Source organism: Vidua macroura, chromosome 3 (assembly GCF_024509145.1).
Source record: "Vidua macroura isolate BioBank_ID:100142 chromosome 3, ASM2450914v1, whole genome shotgun sequence".
In the NCBI taxonomy this organism is placed as follows: Eukaryota; Metazoa; Chordata; class Aves; order Passeriformes; family Viduidae; genus Vidua; species Vidua macroura.
Window position 1 is genome coordinate 93,519,610 of NC_071573.1, and position 24,994 is coordinate 93,544,603.

The 24,994-nt window shown below is 34.6% G+C and overlaps 1 protein-coding gene across 1 annotated transcript in view; it reads left to right on the forward strand.

The window, feature by feature from the left end:
- Positions 1-24,994, forward strand: part of CSMD1 (CUB and Sushi multiple domains 1) — a 1,093,428-nt gene that overhangs the window by 1,027,722 nt on the left and 40,712 nt on the right. Inside the window, exons 51-54 of the mRNA XM_053974810.1 lie at positions 4,216-4,410; positions 6,474-6,647; positions 13,695-13,868; positions 17,114-17,287. Coding sequence (XP_053830785.1) covers positions 4,216-4,410; positions 6,474-6,647; positions 13,695-13,868; positions 17,114-17,287 — 717 coding nt within the window. The remainder of the gene's footprint in view (positions 1-4,215; positions 4,411-6,473; positions 6,648-13,694; positions 13,869-17,113; positions 17,288-24,994) is intronic.

Below are 24,994 nucleotides of genomic sequence, written 5' to 3' on the forward strand. Positions count from 1 at the left end.
TCTATCTGTAGGGATCCAGCTGGAGCATCAGATCCTACACAATTTCAAGGCTGACTGGAACTTGGTCATTCTCATAATCATGGTTCTACAGTTCAGGGCGCTGGGACCCCCTTGGTGCATCATCCGTGTTGAAGCAGAGAATGCAAAGAATGCATTAAGCGCCTATGCCTTGTCCATGTCCCTGTTTGTGAGGAGACCATCCTCATCTTGCAATGAGCTGATGTTGTTTCTACATTGACTTTTGCCATTAATATATTTGAAAGTCTCTTTTTATTATCCACCATATTTTTGGCCAGCTTCAACTCCAGTTGAGTTTTGTCTGGATGAATTTTCTCCTTACAGTGCCAAGCAGCATCTCTGTATTCTTCCATGATACCTCATCTTGCTTCCACAGGGCATACACCTTCCTTTTTTGTCTTATTTTCCAAGAGGAGATCCCTGTTCAGCCAAGCCAGCCTTTTGCCTTACCTGCTTGACTTTTGACATTCCTGTGCCCTTTGGGAGGCAAAGCTTAAAAAAGGACCAGATGGATCCCAATACCTGCAAAAATATTTTCCATGGGGATTTTATTTGCTAGTTCCCTGAGAAGATTGAAGTCTGCACTCCTCATTCCAGAGTTGAGGTTTTGCTGGCACTTTTCCTCTTGTCAACAGAAATGTTAAACTCAGCAGCTTTACTGTCACTGCGGCCAAGACGGTCACAATCTCCACTTCACTTATGAGATCTTCCCTGTTGACAAGCAATAGATCAAGGAGGCCATCTTTCCGAGCCATCTCTCTTACGATCTGTTCCACGTCTTCCCAGATTTTTAGGAATCTTCTGTGCTGGGTTGTAGCACACCATCTGTGTGGTTCTCCCAGATAATTTCTGACAAGTTGAAGTCCCCCATAAGGACAAGAGCAGTTGATTTGGAAGTGCCCCTTAGTTGCTCAAAGAATAATTTGTTGGCATCATCTTCCTAGCTGTAGGTCTACAGTAGGCTCCCACAATGACATTCACATGATTGGTTTGTCCCTTGATTCTTATCCCGAAACTCTCAACTGAGCCATTTCCAACAGAAAATTCCATCTATTCTAACCCTTCTATTACATCAGTGCCACCCCCTCTCCACCTGTTGCCTTTTCTGCCCTACCTTATCCCTCCTAAAGAGCCTGTCACCATCCAAGAGGGCACTCCAGTCACAGGACTCATCCCACCGTGTTTAATCTATGCCAATGATATCAGACTAGGACTGGGGCAAAGATTCGAGCTCATTTTGTTTTACTTATGCTGGGTGCGTGTGTAGAAACATTTAAGTCTGATACTTTGTAGCCAGCACCTTGTGAAGCAGATTGAGAGATTAGTGCTTTTTTCCTCAAGTTTTAGCACACCATACCATCCCTTATCATTGCCAAGCCTGGTATTTTCCCTTTCCCCCTCCCAAAATACTTTAACTCATTGTCAGTGAGCCCCACTAGCTCCTGTGCTAGAGCTCTTTCTCCCCTCTGAGAAAAGTGCATCCTATCAGGTGTCAGTGGACCACGTGTTAAGTAAATCATCTCATGGTCAACAAACCCCAAATTTTTCCACTTACACCAGCCTCAAAGCCACACATTGACCTGACAGATCTGCCTATTTGGGCTTCATAACAATTCTTTTTTATGGTAATTATAGGTCAGTATAAATTCCCTGGTTTTGAGTCTCTTCAGAATTATCAATATATGAAGATTGTTATGTCATTAAAATAGATAAGCTTAATCATTATTTCAAATTATAATTGTGTTTTCTGACCTGTATTTTATGTAAATAAATGTTATTAATAAAATTTATTATAAAAATGCCTGGAGAAGTAAGAGAACATCTTCACATCTGCAAGAAATTGAGATAATTCCTTAAGAGTTTCATCTATGTAAATGAGAACTTAAATAGTGCCCATACCATCAGTTTCCAAGAGACTGACCACAAAGGCAAGTTGTTGCACTCATTCATAAACCATGTGCACAAAATCAAGCATCTGTTAATAGTTACTTTTTTGTTCCTTGAAGGATGAGGAATTTGATAAATCAAAATCAGTCCCTGTAAAATTAAATTTTTTCAAGCAGCAGGTTTAGTTGATTTAGGTGATCAACACAGCCTAGAAGTATATTCTGTATAGAGGAACATCTTGAATTAGAAATCATACATTTATGCATTAGAATCTAATAGTTGTTTGTAAAGTGTGCTTGCAAATTTAAGTTATCTATAGATAAAGAAAGAATAAATTGCATACTGACCTCAGTATGTAGAGGTAACATCTATGCAGCTTATTTACATATTCTGAAATAGCTGAGCCTGTTTTGATATGTCCTATGGTTAATTCTAAAATTTTTGCTGTTGGACTAAATAAGAAGCTTGCTTTCATATTTGAAAGAACCAATAAAACTATTGTTTGGAAGGAGGAATGATAAAAAGGTTTAAGTTGATAGGCATTAAGTTCCTATTAAGAATATGTTTTGTTTCCTGAAAGACTTACATTATTTTCACTATGGTGTTAAGCAGAGTTCTTCAATATGCATATTTTATTTAACAAGTACGGAAAAATATTTCTTGGTTGATAGTTCATAATCTTTCCATAGCTATGAAACACAGTTTAGTATTAATACCAAAATAAATTAAATTAGGAAGTAGGAAGTCTTCTGTTAACCTGGGATACCATTCTTCAGTAGTCAAAATATTGTTTTAAAGGCCAAAGTGAAGACATATTAAGTTTCAAAGTGATTGTACACTGGCAATCCTTCCTAAGATATACAAAACAAAATCTAAGAAAATATTCTCAGAAAACTTCAGCTCAATATAACAATATAATCTGTCATTTGGAAGTTCTTCAAATTATTTCTCCCTTATAAATATTTACACATCTTCATAAATATGCTGTGTTCAGTTCTGATTTTCCTGAATGCCAAAATTTGCCATGAGTAAGATAACTATTGGAAAAGGTAGATGTATAATTATAACATTAACATCTAAATTTTCACAGGTATTTTGATTCTATCAGTTTCCCTTTAGTTCAGTGATTGCCTTAACTAGTCTCTTCCATCACACATTCATACTTGTGAACCTCTTTATACCTCTCAAACAGTGTGAAATCTACAGAATATGTAATTATTTATTTATGTATTTATTTTGCCAGCTTGTTAGTCTTTTTCCTTGTGGCATGGTATGAATTTATTGTAGCATAAATGAGAACCATGCTCTTCTTTTTATTTCTTCATTTGGGATTTTTACACTTGCTCCTAATGCTTTTGTCTTCCACTGAGCAACATATGAAGAAACTAAATTTCTGCTACTTGTTTTTGTTGTTGGTTGGTTGATTTTCCTTGGAAAATATAGTTTTTCTCAACTGTTTCTGGGCTAGTAGCTTTTTCCTAAAGTATTCACTTAGTGAATCTTACTTAGTGACATAAACAGTCAGTAATTCATCCAGACTTTTTCTATAGCAGGGAAATTCTGAATAATATGGTAAAAGATAACAAATATAACTATTTTAAATAGTCATAAATATTTTCATTATGCTAGTCTAGAGTCACAGGTACATTAAGAAAGAATTCATGTCAATATCATAAATATTTTAAGAATTCTGTAGACTTAAATTGCAGAGCATCAAATTGAAACTAAAAAAAGAACATAAATTATACTTCTTGTCTGTAGTCAGTAACTGCATTCTGTTACAAAATATGAAATATTAAAAACAACAGAACTGAAGTAACTGTAAAAATCTTCCTAAATATCATAATTTTTTTTTAAGTCTTCTAAACTGGAATGAAATAATTTTCCTGTATACCCACAATATATGGTTTTATAGTAATTAGCATTTCACTGTGTGATAGCAGATTTTATGGCAACCTGTTTTAAGAACTTCAAGCTTTGCAAACATTACATAGCAATATTTGCTTTCCCTTTTACATCCACCATAGTCTGTGATGTGTTTTGTCTCTGAAATCTTTGAAAAAATCTCATTAAAGAGTATAACTGTATGCCATTGTTCCACTACATCCACTAAAGGAAAATACACTACAAACTCCAGTTCAATTTGTAATACTCACTGTTTAACAATTATTTTCCTTAGAACTTATATTTCCAAAATGACTATGGTATTCTAAGTCTTAGATTGTGAATCATCTGCAAGCAAGGTGGGATATTCACCTATAAAGAAATATAGGGGCAGAATGCTAATATGTACATGTCCTTTCTTCACAGCTGTGACCTGCCCCAGCATAGAGACTCTTCTGTCAGAACATGTTGTCTGGAGACTGATTTCTGGGTCGCTGAATGAGTACGGAGCTCAAGTCATGCTCAGCTGCAGTCCTGGATATTATTTATTGGGTCAAAGACTCATACAGTGCAGGACTAATGGAACCTGGAGTGTAGGCAATGAAAGGCCAGCTTGTAAGGGTAAGGAACATTCTTGTTTACAGAATATCCTATTCTTTCTAATACATATATTTTCTTTTATAAATGAAGGCTTTAATAAACTATTTTTCTCTTACATTCCAATAAGTAAGAAAATGCGACATTTTCATTAACTTGAAATTAATTTATTCCAACTCCTTAGGTTTTAAAGTACAATATGTTTCATACAAGAGCCAATGATGTACCATCAAGAAATCAGTAAGTATGTAGAAAGTACTAGGAGAGAATGTTATTACTTTAGAAGATTCCAGATTAGAGTTAGATTAGAAGATGATATTGCTTTGACCTCTTGGGTGGAACATTAAAACTGTACTGTTGGAGAAACATTCATATGAGCTTTTATAGTGTCTTCATACAAAAATGCCATAAATTACATCAATCCTGACTTTGGATGTTTAAAGTTTTAGGGAACCTTGGCAATCTCAGTGGAATCATACAGACTTCAAGGGTTACAGTGCCAAAGTCTTAATAAATTTCTCCAAAACTTCATTTTTTCTTTTACAATATATTATTTTTTAAAATCTGATAACTGCATTTATGTCTCTTTGTGCACGCAGATTAAAAAAAAGTAGTTTTGATATGCTGCCTAATGCTACTGTTCAGCTGTTCAGTAGCTGTTCAGCTACTGTTCAGCTGCTAACCAGTCTTTGAAAAGATAGTTCTTGCCCACCCTCTACAATTACAAAAAAATTATGTGAGTAGAAAATGGGATGATCCATATGAGATGCAGTTAACCAAAAGAAAAGTATTAGAAACACAGGGAGTTGCTGATTGAAGAGATATTAGTTAATTTATAAGAAAGGTATATTGTTTTGCCCTCTACTAGAGGACTGATTAGGATTTAATTATAGCAAACTTTATCCTCCAAGAGATATTCATTAATATTTCCGTTGGACCTGGATCATTAAGATCCAGAAACACAGCAGAGTATTTTTCTGGAGTCTACAGTTTACTTTCTCTGCAAAAAGAGTTTGATTTATATTTTTAACATAAGTGTAATTAATATTCAGTATTAAAGTTAGAAATTATAATGTTAGGCTAATCCCCAAATTACATTAATGTGATTCGATTGTAGTCAAAATGAGTCTTACTCATCTCTAGGCACATTATGTACATAATAAACTATGATAATATATTTTCTGATTATGACTGAGTTAGTTAACTGCACGGTAGCTGGTACTTGATTTTATTCAAATTCTAACCAATTCCATGCTGTTTTCTATAGCAAACATTTTAAAATATGTAAGAGTGAGGCCTTGGGATTTCAAGTAGGAACTTTAGTTGTGATCAAGATGCTATTGAAAGTAAACATATGATTTATACTAATGTATAAATATAGTTGAACCTCTTGAAGGCATTGGCCTGCATCTTATATTACAATACATTGGTATACTCTTCTAGAAACAAAAGAAATGACAGAATAGTTTTAATTAAATTAGAGTTTGATACATTCTTGAATGACAGTTTTTCATGTGGTGTGCAATAACTGTGGGTTGCAGCTACAGATTCTACAGAAAATTTCTCTGATAATTGGTCAAATCTAGTCTTTGGCAAAACCAGATGATCTATTGTTTTAGCAAGCAGACTATATGCTACATGCTTATGAATAGTAGTAGGAAATAAGAAAAAAAAACAGTTCATAACAATTCAGAGTACTAAATGTTAAAAATATTTTTAATACTTTAAAGTGACACAACATTTAAAACAGGCAGGGAAAGTGTATTTGAGAAGTAGGCATGGATATGTATATATGGAATATAACCACAACCTTCTCAGAAATTCATGTAATTCCCTTGTTTGAGAACTAGAAACATACATTGGCTGCTGTCAAAATATGCAATTATCCCGAAGAATTTATAGTTTTATAACATATGTTGCTATATCAAGCATAATTTTAAGCGTTTTCTATGGAATAAAACTCTGTATTTATTCCTATTACATATACTTTTTATGAAAACACGAGGTCATGAATTGTCTTCCAGTCCAAAAAATTATGAAAAGCATTTTCATATTTCAGTATGTTTTATTTCTTTTTTTTTTCTTAGTTATCTCCTGTGGTGGTCTTCCATCTCCACCAAATGGAAATAAGATTGGAACCTTAACAGTGTATGGAGCTACTGCAATATTCACTTGTAACACAGGATACACATTAGTTGGTTCTCATGTGAGAGAGTGCTTGGCAAATGGTCTCTGGAGTGGTACTGAAACCCAATGCCTAGGTAAAACCTCTTAATTTTTTTTTTTTTTTTTTTTTTTTTTTTTTTTTTTTTTTTTTGTTATGTCTTAAAAGTATCAAGAACTAGATTTCAGCTCTTGTCAAGCAACGTTTTTGAATCAATGAAAAATAAAGGTACCTTAAATATGGAACTATCATGTCCTGAATATGATTTTTTGCTATTCTATGAGGGTATATCTTTTCATTAGACATAAAATTACCTTTTATGTTGTTGTAATGCTTTTCAAACCAGTATGATTTGTAAGTGACTCAAATAGTCACCCACGTTCACAGCGCTTTTCTTTGTGGAGCAGGGTGTGTGATGAAACTAAGCTTCAAGATAATCTTCAATTAGGACTGCTCCAGATGCCATTCAATTAGGACTATTCCAACTACAATTGAGCGTTCAGCATATTGACCATTTGGTCAAGGGAGGCAGGCAAGAGGCAGTCAAATCTGAAACAAAACCCACACTTTCAAACCCTGAGATTGATATAGTTTGGACATGAATTCTCACCCCAACTCTTGCTCTCTTCAGATCCACTCATATTGGTTCTGCTAATATGCAGATATTAGCTCAACTGCGAATACAGACATAAGGAAAAGATTCTCTTTTTGAGTGACATTTGAAGCTCAGCAGTAGGTTTATTCTTGGTTGTGAACAGGATATTTATTTCTGGAATCTGCTATTTGCTTTGTCTGCCCTCGTTTTGCAGATTTTCTTCTCGCCTTATAGTTGAATGTACTCATTTGGTCTCAGGAAAGGAGGAACTCTGCTTTCCTCTTCAGAGCTCAACCTCACATAAAAAGCATTTTTCTTCTCTAGTGCCTCATGATGTCATTTTAGCAGAACACATAGTGTTCCATGCTTATCTTTATATTCAGGTGTACGTGGAAATGTCCAATCACCTCTCCTGGGTGGTGGGGGAATTTTACAGTGGATCTGCCACAACACTGTGGGTCATGGTGAAAGGCCTCTGAAATGAGTCTGTGGGCTATGGCCTCCCTGTGCTGGACCTAGACAGAGCTGATTTTTAGCACAGATGCTGAGTTGGTTTTCCTCATGGATACATTCTTCTCCCCAAGCTTGTTTACTTCTTAGACCCAAGATAATTGGGCAATGGAACCACCTTTATCTTATCTCAAGCTCCTGTTGGGTGGCTTAACTTTGTGTCCATATTTCCAGGAATTTGCAGAAGCTTATTCGGTAGGGGGGGAAGTTTGGTGACCACACATGAGCCGTGGCTTCTTTATACAGCTTGCCGTAGTGGGCAAAGTCTTACAGTGATCTTAGCAATGTTTGAGCCATTAACCATTAACATCTCTATTTCTCACAGATACTAGGCTGCAGCAGAAAGAAAAATAAAGACAGAGTATTATCAGAAAAAAAATATAGCACAGAATCATGTAACTCAGATCAGAATTAAGATTTTATAACCTTTCATTAAGTATTCCTGATTGACTCCTTCATTTTGCAGCAGGAATGTTTGTAGTTCAATTTTTTTGAATACAGTTTTGTACTATGATGTCTCTTAAGATGTGGAGTCGTCAGAAATAGTGACCATTGTCTCAAAGAACTAACCTAACTTCTAAATGTCAGTTCATTATTAGTGACTTCCCAGAAAGATGCGGTTGTTTCCAGCAAATTTTATGAAAATGAAGAACACTCCTCTAGCTTGATATATTTTCACACCTGATTGTTCAATTTGAAATATGCTGTATTAAGAAAGATGTCATTTTGGTGCAGGAAATAAGCATAGGATATAAGCATAAGCAGAGTACACCAATTGCTACTTCTTTTAATATTTAGAGCAGGAAAAAAGTCAAATAAACTTTTTTTTACCTAGGAAAAAATTTGCACTGAGGTGCTGCATAAGTTCCACAGCAGAAGTGTACAGAAATTTTGTATCTAAAAGCACATCAGCCATCTACTGGTGTCAGGTTATCTCTGGACTGAGGCTGACTGACATTTAAATATGTTGGAACTGCACCTGTGAAGATCCAACAGCCCAAAACGTGTATGCGTAAGAATGTTTTCCACAACCCTTTCTGCTGTTCTGAACATGCAAACTCTATTGCAAATAAAAAGAGTTATTATCCCTGTAGGTTCCTCCTGTTACACCACTCATTGCCAGGGTATTGCCTGACACCTGCATATAATGAATTCAAGCATAAAGATATGTATTAGTTTTCATTCATTTTTAATAACCTGAAATACCACTTTGTAATCTGATTAATAATAACAGCATTTAGTACTTATGTACTACTTTTCTATTTTGAAAGGCTATATGCAGGATAATTTGGCTGCCAATATATGCAAATTAAACAATACACAAGTCTCAATAGATTCTGTTTGTATTATAAATTGCTCTTGCTCTTGAAAGACTGGGAAAGAGGTTTTTATTCCTTCTATTCTGACTATTAAGAAATAACGTTTACACTGAACATCCCAGAAGATTACCTGTCTATGGTAGACATGAGTTTAGATTCAAATAGTGTAGAGATGGAGAAGAATTTTCAGTACATGTCTTACATATATTTATGTATATGTGTGTGTCTATATATATTACATGTATAGAACAATACCACATTATTCTGAAAGTCAGCTTAGAAACAATACCTAGTGAAGCTTTTAACTCTTTGGGAAATAGTTAATAAGTTTATTAGATCTCATATGTAGGAAAGGCTGTGTCTATATGCAGCTTGTATATTAAGTCATCCTTTTCTTCTCCAGGAGTAATTTGTTGCTGGATTTTTTATAATTCAGATTTTTTTATACAAATCCCCATTGAAATTGGAATAGTTTACTATTATTTCCTTATAGCTAATAACTTTTTTTCCCACCTGGTTATCTACATTCTGCATTTTAAATAATTTTTACAGATCTATTCCCACTTGTAATGAACACAGGACCTCTTGCAGGAACTATTATTGTAGTAAAAGCATTGCTTACTTTATGATATTTCCCAATTCTTTTCCTAAAACCTTAGATGGACTTTAGTTCCTATTTGATTTCATTGTTGAATGAAGCCCTGTGCTTAGAACTGTTAAATGCATGGATCTACCTCATCAGACAAAAAAGATTACATTTAGAGCTGGCAGGTTAATCACTACTTAGTCCTTGCTATTTCAAAATCAGACAGGCTCTATAGTGCTAAAAATATTATACAGTTTTGAGTGTGAAAGTCTAAATTTGAGTTACCCCATGCATGCTGCAGAAAGTTTTATTTCTACTACTAAGCCCCTTCCTGTCTATCTTACATTCTTTCACATAAGGTATATTAATAGCATGTTCTTCAGACACTTAATTTAGATGCAATTAAGAATATAATCCAAGGTCAGTGGAACTATGTAGGGTCCTCCAGAGAGCAATTCAGGAAATGTAAATTCTTACATTTTAAAGCTAGATTATGTGAATACTGCTAATTGAATATTCCTTAATTTCAAGGACAAAATGCCTCAAATTTATTTCAGAAGTGCCTTTAAGACTTACCTGAAGCCTGTGAAAATCAGAAGGCAAACAGGAAGGGAGCTCTGAATGAGTCTTTCCATTTCAAAGGAATTATAATGAGTTAGAGGTGCTTTTTATCTACACTGTACTTACATGAATATAATTCAAGACAGCTATAGATGAAAATAGATATCACTTGATGTTAACAAATGATATGTGTAGAATTAATTTATGATTTCAGGTTAAATTTGTGCACTAATTTCTGTATCTTAGGAAAGGGTTTGTCAATTCCTTATTATTTGTCTCTAAAGAAAGCTAAAACCAGGGGCTGTAGTTAATGAGTCTAAGGCTCAATTTATGACCTAAGTCCTCAGTTTGTTAGCATTACATGTATTTTTTATTAGTTAACAAGCATAAATATGAATTGGTATGCAAGTTTTCTTTCAGTTTCACTCACTTGCTCACGTCGTTAATAATATGTCTCGTTCCCTTTTTTCCTTCCAAGAATATCTGCAACTATAAGTCACAAAACCTATGTGTTTTTATGTGTGCTTTGTGTGTATGGCTGACCATAGGTTCGTACAGGGCACAGGGCAAATTGGAAGCATTTAAATTTGCCTTACTTCATCTGCAAAATCAGTGGCACTTAATTGTAGATCAGTGTGTTTTCCTGAAAAGATATTTTTCCCTGTGTTTTTTTGCCTTTCAGGTGCAAAACTACATATAAACAAGTAAATGAGATATTTAAAATCTAAAATTAAGTATAATCTACTCCATTCCATCTTTTAATTATATGATATATATAATGCCTTAGATTTATCAGTATGAAAATATGCTGCTGCGGACTATGGTTGTGTAAAAATATCTAATCCATTAATTGATAACTCATAGGTAAATTGCAGTATAATATTATTATATTGGCTTATATTTTAAATTCTTATTAAAATAAAGTAAAATTATTTGTATCTTGCTTTCCAGGTGTTTTAGAATAAAACTGCTGAACCAACCTTGATGCATGTGAACAATTTTCTAAGTTCTTGAGGGCATATTTTACTAAAAAAATTCCCTCACAGCCTTCTTAATTTTCTTTAATTTTAGTTGATGAGAAAATTACATACATTTTGTGTCATTGAAGTGCGCTTTCAGTTCTTGATATGTTGGAATAGTTAATTTAAATGAGTCAAAATTCCTTGAAAAAACCATTAAATACAGTAGGTGGAATGATCTGTAAATGAAACGACTCACATAGTAAGTCCAGCAACTTGTTAAATCCCCATTTAAGAGAAATGCATAATATTTTTCTTTATGCCAGGTGGCACATTTCATCTATCTTTCTTCTTGAAATTCCCTGTGGTCTTGTGTTTGTCTTCTGTGCAGCTACTGCATTTCAATTCTTTACTATTTAAAGCTAGAAAATGAAAAAAACCCAAGTGTATTCCTTTCTATTTCACCTCATTCCCTGGAAAAAAAAATTGGGAGAAAATACTAGGAACTAATTTCTAGGCATAGAGAAAATAAGAAAATAATTGGTAACAGGCAGGATGGAAGAATCAAAATCAAACCTTGTCAAGTGACTTGTCCAGTGACTGTCTCATGAGATGTAGATTTCAGCAGAAGATTCTTTTCACTTTATGATTTAGCAAAACTTTTGAAACAGTCTCCCCTTCTATCCTTGTAGCCAAATTGAGAAGACAGGGACTGGACAGGGGGACTGCAAAATGGATGGAAAACTAATTGAGTCAGCAAACCCTAGGGGTATAATTTCTTGATTCCAAGTGTGACTAGGAGCCAGTGGATACTGAGGATGAATACAAAGGCCCACAATATCCATCCCCTGTCTGTCACTGGATAACAAATTGGGATGCAGCTGCAGCAAGTTTGAGGGTGACACGAAATGATGGGAGAAGACTTGATGTGTGGATTCTAGTACTGCTAGATAAGAAGGACCTTTAGAATCTGGAGGAAGAGGCCAACAGGTAGCTCATAAAGTTCAGGAAAGACAAATACAGAATCCTGCAGTTTGCCTTGAATAATGCAATTTGTGAGTACTCTTGGAACTGACTGGGTAAAAACAAGCTTTACAGAAAGCACCCAGGTGACTGAGTGGAGAGGCTGACTAAGAGTTAAAAATGTGGCCTTGCAGTAAAAATATCAGACTGGAGTGTATGAGCACAACTCTAGTCATCAGGTCATGGTTATTATTTCCTCTTCAGCACTCATGTGGAAAATTGTGTGTAGTTTTTGTGTCCTCCACCATACAAGAGAGATACTGCAAAAGGAAGCAAGTTCAGGGGAAAGATCCATTAAGGGGCCAGGGGCTGGATTATCTTCTAGACAAGGAGAGGCTGAGTAAGGCTGGAGGAGAGAGAAGGGTAAAAGGAATCATATTATTAATTTGGACTGAGAACAATAAGATAAATTATTTCATGACACATTTCAAGGAGAAAAATATGCTTTCAGTGTCCTCTGTTGCCATATTCTGTGTTGTAAGGGGAAAAGTAGCTGTATAATTAGTGAAAATTTTGCATTCATACTTTCTTCCTCAAATTTGCAGAATAATACCACAATGTCTTCCTAGAGGCATCAGCAATCCTACAATTAGGACTTTTATAATAATCCAGTGTGTATGGAAAACCTAATCAAATGGTGTATTTTAGTCTTCTAGTGTTTTAGAGGAGCCATTAGGTGTGAATGAAATATAATGTCTAGCATAATAAAGGGGTTTTATTAGAAAGATTGAATCCCAAAGAAAAGTTACAAACAAGTTGCTGTTGATGGATACAACTTGCATGAAACAGAAGTGATCACATGCACACAACCCATTGTAGCTTCAGTCTTGAGCCTTAGGTCCCAGCCCTCACCTCTCAAAATGAGGATTTAGCACATGTTTCAGATGAAATTACTGCAGTTGTAATTAATCAGTGTCACCACAAAAGAAAACCAAACAACTTTTTTCTCTTCCTTAATCAGTAAAGAGAAATAGTTTTTTGCTCAGCAACTGTGTTTTCAAACAGAATGAAGAATCCAGAATGAATTAAATCATTACTTGGCTTTTTCACTGCCAAGACGGCTATTATCCTGGAATAATGGATTCTGTAATGTTTTAACAGCAGCTGAAACAAGGAGGAAACAGTGCTGGCAGACATGCCTTCCTGTTCATGCCTTCTATCTGAAAAATGCTTATACATTCATATTCATGTCAAAATCATAGTAAGCTATTCTTTATATTGCTTTGCAATTTGGTCAGTACCAACAAAAATACTCTACTTCTATTTTTTATTATGATGAAGTGCCTTAGTAAGGTTGCCTTTTCCCCCACAGAAGTGTGATGTCTTTAACACTCAAACCTATACTATTATTTCATCATAGAATTCTCATTTCTCTAATTCATTATTTTCTCCTTCAAAGAAGTAGAAGGAATATCATCTCTAGGTTTTATACTTGAGAACTTGTTCTGCACAGTGCAGTAGTTGACTCTAAAGCTATTGTTTATTGAAAGGAAAATTGAAATGTTGGTGGTTTGTTTTTTTTTTTTTTCTTGTAAATTTTAGCAAGTCTTATCAAAATACACATTTTTGATGGGTTGTTCTTTTATTGTAGCTGGTCACTGTGGCTCACCAGACCCAATTGTAAATGGTCATATTAGTGGAGATGGTTTCAGTTATCGTGACACTGTAGTCTACCAGTGTAATCCTGGCTTTCGACTTGTTGGTACATCTGTCCGAATTTGCCTACAGGATCACAAGTGGTCTGGACAAACTCCTGTTTGTGTCCGTAAGTACAATTAATTTTTCACTGAATTGTTGCTACTATTTTAAACGTAACTGAATATTAACAGTGGATTGGATGTTCAAAGGTGTTTGGGCTCAGATCAGATATTTATTGGACCTGCTGTCAGTTAAAAGGGTTGTTATGATCCAGTTTCTAACCTAGCACAGACTTGTTCATATTTTCAGTAATTCCTGATTTCTGATGTTTCAGAAATAGCATGGCATAGACACTAAAGAGGTTTGAATAGCAGGCTGCAACTGTGTACTATCACTTTCTCTTTGTAGAGGCATAGTTGCTATGTCAGGTATGGGCTTGCTGAGCCTCTCCCCTGTTTTTTTTCACCAAGAGTAAAAAATTCCCTTGTATGTTTTCATTACTTGGAGGACAAAGCTGGGCTAGTGTTCATCTGTACATTTCTGATGATGACTGCCTGTTTTTTCAAATTAGCCTCCAGTTTACTTACCAATGCAAGCCAAGGCATGGCATTGAATTATGCTACATCTGTTAGAAAATATGTTAACTTTTTTATAGCCTTTAATATTTTCTCATTTCACCTGTTTTTGAAAATCCCATAATTAAGTGCTAGAATTGTAGGGTCTTTCCTTCTCTAGCTTCTTCTTCACTTGTGTGGCAGATTATCTGACATTTACTGAACCATCAGCCATTTAATCAGTCAAGTCCAAGTTATCTTTTTTTTTTTTTTACTACTTTATTATGTAGTTGATTTTATTTCCTTTTAATTTCAGTTTTATTAAAGAGCCCCATTTATATATATATATATATATATTATTTTTAATGGAGAATTTATATAAATTATTTCAGTGTTGCATTTTTTTGAGATGTCTGCAGTTCAGACATAACTTTTATCTACACAGAGTCACCGAGATGGTCAGCTTTTCTGTTCAATACATATTAGGTGTCTAAATGTTCAGTATTTTCTTTCTTAGGGTAAAATGAATATTTTTACATGTGTACAGTGGCAGGAAATATCTGCCAAGTGTCATTGTCCTTTTAAAATCCTATTTATATTCATCAAAGGAGTCACAACTAGCATTGTTACTATTAGTGCATTCATTTGACTGTGCAGTGAATAAAATCCATTCAAAAGAAAAGGGCAAAGCTGGGGGGCATGGGAAGGGCAGGAGGCTGCTGCTTCTTAAATGTTTGTTATCATTACTGTTGTAAGAAGAACTGGTGTCAGTTTCTGTTATTCGAGTTTGCCTAATGCTGTCCATTACAACATTATTTTCTTTTGCTTAGAACACTGCCTGACTAAAAAGCCATGCAAGATGATTTGGTTTATGTCAGTATCCAAATTTCAGAGGATTTTCCTCTGATTAATTTATTTAAGAAATTCCCATACAAATGAGACTCTTATTTCTGAGATGTAAAGTGAAAACATACTGTTCACCAATGCCAGAAATGTGTTCTACTGAAATATTTTTCTGACTGAGCATTGTGGAGCCTGAACTAGAAATATGGCTGTGGTGGGTTGACCTTGGCTGGATGCCAGGTGGCCACCGAGCTACTCTCACTCCCTTCCTCAGAAAGGCAGGGGAGAAAAATAAGATTGCAGCTTACTAAAAGAAAAGGGAATGGTTTCACCTGCAAGCAAAGAAAATAAAGATTTTCATTTTCTAGTTCCCATGAAAAAGCAATGTCTGGCTGCTTCCCAAGAAAAAGCGTATCAGCTTGTGTAACAGTTGCTCCAAAACATGTGTGTAAATAACGGATGATACCTCCCCTCCTTCCCTGCTGCCACCCTGCCTTGACCCTTCTTCTTCCTTCATCTAAGCTTTTATATCTGAGCAAACATCATATGGTATGGAACATCCTTTTGGTCAGATGACCTGGTTATATCCCCTTGCGAGGTTGTGACACTCCCAGCCTACTGGTGGGAAGGTGGAATGTTGGGGAGACAGCAGTGATGCTGTGCAGTGCTGCTCAGCAGTAGCAAAACAGTGGGGTGTTATCAAGACCTTTCTAGCTAATGATAGAAAGTACAGCACTGTAAGACATCCATCTCAGGTAGATCCAATATAATGGCAGAGATATTACAAAGACATGAGGGGCTGTGCCCCTGAAAATTTGCCCCACAGTGGTCTTTATTTTGTGAGATTTTTACAGGAGATCACATTTTTTATATTTTTAATTTACTTTGAAAGGATTTTTAGATTTGTAAAGTACCAGGCATTTTACTCTTAAAAAATAATACCTAAAGAAGCACTTGTAGTTCTCCACCCAGGACTACTTAAGATTCTTAGTTTCATAAGAATCTTAAGTTCCATAAGTCATCCTCCTTCATCTTGCAAAATTTGTGACACACAGGTCTTTCCCCATCTCTTTACTGAATAACCAGTTGGATCACACTTTAGACAAGTATTTTCTGAAAGGTCTTTCCACTTGCTGCTTATTGCAGCAAGGAAATAAGATTTCTTCTTAGTTCCTTGTGAGTAGCAGCACAACAGAATCAAAAGAAAAAATAAACCTGTGTATAGGTTATTTATTTGAGTACAATAAACATCACTAGCACAGAGTTGAGAAGTTCTGTGTTTGTGCATATGTGTATGTACATTCTGATTTTACATTGTTAGTATCTATGCTTTTATATCTTTTTCTATTTTAATATCACATGGAAAATTAGAGCTTGGCCATAATAAGCTTATTTTATAAGTTCTGTTTTAGTACATAAGATATAATGGGAAAAATGTACTCCCAAAAATTATTTCTTTATAGTCATAAGAAAATCAGATTAAAAGAATCTCTACTTCAGCAAAGCAATACAAGATCTTTGAAACTGTAATGCTTCATAACTCCAGAATGTTCTGAAGTAGTTCATCAAATTAGTTTGGCTCTACTACATGTTTAAGCTTGTCGGGAAAAATGTTTTCTTTTATTTGTATTAGGAATTTTTAAATGCATTTTTAAAGGTCTAATAAATATCAGATGTGTGTGAAAATGCATATATATATATATATATTTGTTACAACTTGCAACATAAGGTAAAAAGTAGGTTCTAAGAGTTTAATTGAAAAGATAAGGTTTTTCTCCTGGCAGTTAAGAATTCTCAATAAATATATCCTATTCTTTTTCTTCTATGTCTTGTATAAATGTCACAGACAAATTCAGAAGGGGGAAAAAAAAACAAAGTCAAAAACCAAAATGCCAAAGGAGCTCCAACCTGCAAGTGGTTCCACGGATCAGTTCCTATCACTTAGATGCTAACCTGCCTATTTGTATTCTAACAGCAATCACATGTGGACATCCTGGGAATCCAGCTCATGGAATGACTAATGGCAGTGAGTTCAATCTAAATGATGTGGTGAATTTTACCTGCAACACTGGATACTTACTTCAGGGTGCTTCTCGAGCACAGTGTCGAAGCAATGGGCAGTGGAGTAGCCCTTTACCCAACTGCCGAGGTAAGAGTTTTACCCTGCCTCAAAATACCAGGATATAACTCACAAGCCTGTCCTTTAGGAACCTATTCTCATCTTTATTTCAGTTTCTGCATTTCTATATTGGAGATTGTTGTTAGAGCTGAGTGTTGGGGAAGCCTAGACTTTTCAGTATTTTTACCTCAAAGTTGTCAGACTGCAATCACCAGCATTTATTTTATAGACATATAAAGTGAACTTTGTACCACAAAAGTTATATTACGTCAGTAAATCACGGTTCCCTGTCTAGCTTGAATTAGGTGCATTTTAATACAGTTTTCATAAATGGTCATTATGAAATTGAATATTTATGTATCAAAACACTATTAATTCTCTTTTTTCTTAGCAGAACCTGACAGATATGAAACCTGACTTTTCTTACCCCACAAAAAAAAACAAAACAAAACAAAAAAAAAAAAAAACCACAACCAAAAAAAAAAAAAAAAACCAAGAGGGGGATAAAGTAAGATTTAATTTTGCTTGGTGTTTTTGTGAAGACATCTGAGTTTGATTCCTAGTGTCCTATGGGTAAAGTGGACATGCTTGAGAGATGAGAATGAAGCAAAGATTTGTGTTATGATAAACTCTGTATCAAATGTACATATTAGGAAAGGACGAAGAAAAATCTTTTTAAAACACAATCTACAATTCTCAGATTGAATTCTTTATCCAGATCCCAATAGTGTAATTAAGATTAAAATTCTTAACTTAAAAAAATTAACCTTTTTTTACTCCTTCCATTTTTGACCAGTGTTTTTATTTATTTTCTTTCATTTTTGGCTATTGTTGCAGAATATGGAACTAACATCTCATCTTTGGTCTGTTCCACCAATATCTTGATCAGACACCTAAAATCTGTTCACTAATTTAGTGTTTTTATATTATATGCCCCCAAAATAACTTCTACTGGTATAGTACATGCTTTCTCAATGCTGAATCCATTAAGATACTGATATTTAATGATATTGTGAAAAATTTTCTTTTGAATCACTGAGGCAGACTGAATATCTTCTGAACAAATCATAGATGCAAACTGACAGAGAAGTGAAAGCAAGACATGAGGTAAATCATATAAAGATATACTGAAAGATGTCAAAGGCCTGGGGCAAATTTTTTGAGATACTCTATATCCTTCAGTGCCCTTTTTGTGGAGGTTCTGGAAGGAAATGTATTTTAATGACTCTAATTTACAAATGTTTTTCCTGGTCATATTCAAAGCTGGAATTATCTGGGTTCATTTATAAATGTTAATAACAGTGCTAATTTCCAAATATGTTAACCAAAAACAAATTTAAAAAATGCTTAGAGTCTGGAAAGAATGATGGCTGTGTCTGCTATGGAACATGCAAAGAAATAGAACACAAATATTTCTCCATAAATTCAGTGGTTCCTAAACTTTTCTTGAGTATTTTCTTTCTTCTAGAAAAGTATTAGAATAGTCTAAGTACTATGCTTTTTGTTCTTTGTATCTTGTCTTTTATGGGCTAAAGGAAATTGCAGGCAGCAAAGTCATTCTAAGGGATACAACACTGGGATTAAAGATCATGTAATAAGAATTTAACTTCAGCTATTGTGCTTTTATTATCTCCACCTGTTGGTTTATTAAAAATCTTATTGTACTACAACTGTTGTTTCTAAGAATAATAATTATCTTTGGTGATTAGCTCATCGTAATGTTTCAGAGATAGGTGATGCTATTTCAGGCTTAGTGTGTGTGGAATTAGATCTTTCATTCTCATTAAAACAATAAAGAGATGGCAATTCCCTCAGTCACTACCCTCAGAATTTATTCAAGTGAGTTAACTAACATAGCGATATAATTATTGGAACAGAGAAACAAGAATTAGCAAACTGTTCCTATTTAGGCTCATGGGTTTCTTTCCCTTTTATACTGTTTTCTTTTGCTAGACCTAAGTGTACAAACTCATCTGTCTCATCTGTGAGGCATTTAAGTAAGGTTTTATTAGTTGGAAACACGTACTTTTTCACTTATACTGTAGATGCGATCAGAATCTGCTCTGTTTGACTGCCAGAGGAAGAGATAGAACAGCTTTATGGAAGTTCAACACCATTTATGAGCTGTTACTCAACTATTTACATTGAACGCCATTACAATTATTAAAAGCAAAACAAATCTAAATGAAAGCAAGGAAAAACAATGCAGAAACTGAGAAGATTTAAAAAAAATAACATAAGAATTAGGATGCTTAGAGTTGCTACAACATTATTTCACTTGTGTCTCCTGTCTACTTTTGTTGTCCTTTTAAAATTTATTCATAGGAATTTGAGTTTGATCCAGGCCAATTTATGGTCTGAAATCTTGTTTAGGGAGATTTGTTTTCTGAAAGGAGTGAGTATTATAGATGCAACTCTGCCAAGATCCGTTCACTTAAGAATGGTAGACTCCTACCAGAATGGAGTAGCCCAGAGTTCTCTTAGCTTAGTGTCTGCAGTTATGTCTATTCTCATACAGGTGCTGAGAAGCTGGACTTTTGCCATTCACTCAGTGTTTCTTTGCATGATTCTTCTCTTCACTTAGTATTTCTTTCTCTATAGCAACATATATTTTTCGGTGACTGTCTTGTATCTCTTCCATCATGAACTGCAAGGATCCACGTAATTTGATCACCTGCTCCATGCACCCTGCTAAAAATCAGAGCGCTTTTCTGCTAATTATAACACTGTAGCTGTTCTCCTCTGACTGAGTTTAACTGATTTAAAGGGTTTGAAAAAGTTGTCATGAAGTTTGTAATTTGTCTAAGAAACCTCTCCTCATGGAGAGTAATATACTGTCTAAAGTAACAATAACTGTCATAAATGTATTTGTGCACCAGAAGGTATTTAGTTGTACTGTAAAGGGAATATTCAATATCCACTTCAGGTAAAGCATATCAGTGTTAGAGTAGTTTCTATACCATTCTCCTAGTACATGCATCTCTGATCTAGAGAAGTGGGGGACTCTTCTTTCAATTATATGAAAATTTAAAGTGCTATAATATAATTGCCTTGATAATTGGTATTTCTCATTTTAGGTTAGGGTGGTGGGTTGACCTTGCAGTTGGTATGTAACAGTTTCTCTCTGCTGTTCCTGCTCACTTCTCTGGCATGTATTCTCCACAGGCTGCAGAGCGTATCTACTCCTTCATTCACTGCCTTCTCCTCTAAACTCACTGTTCCTTTTTTTACTTCTCACTGTTGTGTGTGTGTGTGGCCTCCTCTCTCTGGTGTATTCTGCCCATTCCTAAATATATCTTCAGAGAAACAAACTTTTCTCATGGCTCACCTCTGACTTGAAGAGAGACTGAGAGTTGGGGCTGGTCAGCTTAGGGGAGAAGGTTCAGGGGAACTTTGCTTATCATCTATACTTATCTAAGGGACAGTCTAAAAAAAGAGGGCCGGACTTCTCAGTGGTGCTCACTGAAAGTACATGATGCAAAAGGTACAAAATCAAACATAAGAAAAAGCTTTTTAAATGTGAGCGTGATAAAACAGAGACATTGTGGATTTTCCATTCTTACAGCTATTCAAAACCTAACTGGACAAAGCCCCAGGCAAACTGTTTAGTTATCACTTCCTTGTTCAAGTATTATTGTATACAGATTATGACTGAAGAATATATATACAAGAATATATATATTCTTAATATATATACTAAAGAATATATATATACACCAACATTCCTATCTCAAATTTGGTCTTAATGAATTGATTAGAACTTACCTAAAGCAAGCAAGCAATAGCACTTTTTCTGGCATAAGCATTTATTTATTTATTTATTTATTTATTGTCTTTTACCTAATGCGTGAAAAACATTTGTTTTAAAGTTCATTGTTAACAATTAATTATGAATTTGTTTACAAAGGAAGTAAATCTTCCAGCTCTTTACATATCCGGCTGGGAAAGGATTGATTCCTGGCAAACCTGTATCATTTAATTCAACAGAGATTTTACATTTGCCCTTTCTTTCAAACCTCGGCTGAGTTCACCTGAGTCAATAATGAACTTGGCTTCATTTGGCCAAGACTGTACAGCAAGTGCTACAAATTAAAGATTGCTGCTTGAAGCTATTGTAGAAGTTTATTTTATTTTATTTTATTTTATTTTATTTTATTTTATTTTATTTTATTTTATTTTATTTTGAAACTGAGCTGTTATACATGCAGAGGAAACTTTGATATTTTTGGAAAATAAAGTGGGATACTTCTTAGGCACCCTTTTGCAATGATACATTGTTTCTGTTGTGTCAATAGCAGGTTAACTATTAAGTTGAGTAATCAGTGACACGAAATTTAGTAAGGAAATTAAATGGGAGGTTTTGGCTTAGAAAAAGGTAATGCACACAAAAGATCACATTTGCTATTTAAGAGCTGTATGATAAAAACTTGTATGAAAGAAAGGATTTTAATATGTTTGTATATCCTAAATGCACTGCAAGCATTGAATTGCTTTGCAATGATATTTCCGCCTACTCCAGAATGCTTTTGTGTCTGTTCTGGTTAACTGTTTTGGCTAAGCAAGTAAAACCTTTTATCTCTTAAAAATCTGTATATTTTTTTTTGTATTTTATTTGGACCTGTGTTCTGAGCTAATGTAATTCTTAAAATACCCATGCCTTGGGGAAACTATGTTCCTACTGTTTCTGTCACAAGTAAAGAAGGGAATGTTATGATGTTAAGGTACTTTGTGAAATAGAAACCCCATTTTTAAAAAATTATTTAAACATTAATATCTGTTAAAAATTATATTTAATCCTTTCGATGTACTCAGTATTTTCTAAAGATTGGTGATAACATTTTCTGGAATGTGAAGGTCTCTGAAGTATGGCTTTAAATTCATCATTTGTACTTCTCCACATGGACTCTGTCTTTACTTTTTTACTTTACTTTTATTTATTTGATAAAGAGCAGATCAAGTAGTTGATTTACTTGCCTTTAAACTGGAGCCAAATGGCATCAGAAAAATTGCAATACGCTGATCTCTATTACCTACTGCAAACCTGCCTGAGTAGAGCTTGGTGCAGCCTGGATGTGCTACCCCAGAAGTAGTTATGACTATATTAAATTTTAAGCCAAGTATGTTCACTGGATTTTTTTTTCCATTAGCAGTTTGGAACCACTTTCCATTTAGTCTTTAGAAGCACAGAAAGCCAATCTCCATTCTTTCTACTTATCATAATAACTCCTAACCACCCAAATGAGAACTGAATCAGGTGGTCTCATCAGGGCTCTGCACTCCTGATTGCACTGCAGGTCATTTTTCCATATATTATGCTTGAAGCAAGAACTGCTGTATTAAACACCACACTTTCTGCCTGTATTAGGGCAGACTCATATTCATAATCTGTACCAGGAAAAGTGGATATCCTTTGCTATTGTTTCCTTCAGAATTCCTTTAATCTTTTTATAAAGGAGATTTAGGAGCTTTTCTGCTGTTAGAAATATGTTTCTTAAGACCAGAAACACTTTGATGGGAAGATCCATTTTGCAAAGTTGCAGAGGTTTGAGTTAGTTCACATTCTCCAGCCTGTACCAGTAAGTCCAGGCTATTTGTTAGTAATAAAGAATTCAAGTCTCTATTTATACTGCATTTGTGCTGAATTTCTAACTTGAAAGGTTTATCTTTCTTTATCTCATTGGTCTTAGATTCTTGAAAAGTTTAATTAGGCTTTTAAGTCTTATCAGGATACTGGTATCTACAAAGAATTGCTAATTTTATCGTGTTTTATTTAGTGGCTATGTCATTTGAACCAGTGGTAATATGTTCCACTCCTTCACTGACAAGAAAAATAACCTTTCTGATGGCAGCTGATAGAAATGTGGAAGAGATTGAGATTGGAGGCCAATTCTTCTCATTCAAAGATAAAGCAGCTTTGAATTTAGGCAGTTTTCAATCTGTGGAATCTAGGATTCCACATATAAGCTGAGAAATGCATTTTGTTCAGTTTTGGTTTTTCCAAAATCAGAGTTGTTTGTTGTGACTTAATTATACTTAAATGTCAGATATGCCAAATCTTTTAATATTGATAGCATGTTGATATTCTTCAGAAGCATAGCTTTCACTTGAGTAAGATTCCTATATAAGGAGTGAGGTGCTATGAGAGATGCCATACGGTGTCTGAGACACTTACCTGATCTGGCAGAGATGCCCCTCTCTGCAGTGAAAACAACCTGGAGATCAGGCAAAGACTTCAAAAGGTAGTAGAAGCATCTTTTGAGGCAGCTGAAGAGTTCCTCATCCAGGTGAAAAACAATGCTCAGATTAATAAAGAATCTGAAGAAAAAGACTTTAAGTCATGATCCCAGAGTTTGTACTAGTCTGACAACAGCTACTGTGTTAATACTATTTGTACATAAATGCCCAAAAATGAATTTTGCATACAGAGAATACAAGAGAAAAATAACAAGTAAGTACTTTATCTTTCTGGTCAATTTGCTATTGTCATATCTGGAAAAATCAGAGTTTTCATTCTTGTTTATTGTTGACTTTGCATTGACCTTTACTAAAATTCCATCTACTGGCAATTTTGTTATCATGCTTTTACAAAGCAGAGCTTTATTTCTTTTTAGAGGCAGCATTTTTAAAAATTTGTCATAAAACCTGAGTGAATTTTCTACTCTTTATTCACTCTAGAGTGTTAGTCCCTAAACATTTTCTAGATACCAACATTAATGCAATACTTTTCACATAAAAAATGTATAAAAATACTGTTGATAAGATATGAAAGTTTATAAAAAAGCTTAAGATTTTTTTCTGTCAAAAAAAAAAAAAAGGAGAGAACAAGAAATGAAATACTGTGAATTATGTACTTTTTGATGATCATTCAACTTCTTAACAGAAAGCTGCCCTAGAGGACTCTGACATGGTCTTTTAACTTCTTTGTCCTCAAGGGATTGAATCTACTCAGTGTGAGGTTCCAAAGTTTTCAGGGCAGACTTGAGTATTCTCCAGCTTTTCTCAGAAGACTAAACCAAGACCGACAGAATTCATTTCCCATAGAACTCTTGACAGGTGTCATCGAGAGAGAGCAATATCCATCTAATCTCACAGTGATTTACAATTGAGTCCCCAGGGTGAAAGGCAATTGGGGAAAATACTGCCTTAGTTCTGTATTCCAGCCAACTCAAATTCTTTTCTAAAGTACTCCTTACTGCAACCCTTCTTAGCAACAGCACACTTCGGTATATATTTAAAAACTGATAGCTGATCTTAAGTGGCACTGCAGGCATAATTGTAGTTACTTTTTAACTTGAGAGATCATATTCTCTTGCATAATCATTTGATAAGACTTCATGTATGATGCAAGGGTTTTGTTCACAGAGCACATGCTTAAATTATGCATTTGGTGACTGTTTTGTATTTCATTTATCACTGAGCTGTCTAAACAGATACTGCTGGTATTGGAGTGAAAACTGTGAATCACACAGAAAAATTGATACTTTGGGACTGCAATATATTCCTTGAACATTCCATATTTCTGGTTTGCATGGAGAATTAACTTTTTCTGTTCTCCCTATTGACTTCCAGAAATTGCAGTTAGAATTGCTTTTGGGTAGCTTTGGGCCAGCATATCTTCGTGAAGCAAAGTTCCTTTTAATTTCTAATACTAACTTTCCATAAACTAACTTGGCACGATTACCTATTAAACCAAAGATTTAATTTTAAACAGTTACATTTGATTTTGGTTTATGTTAA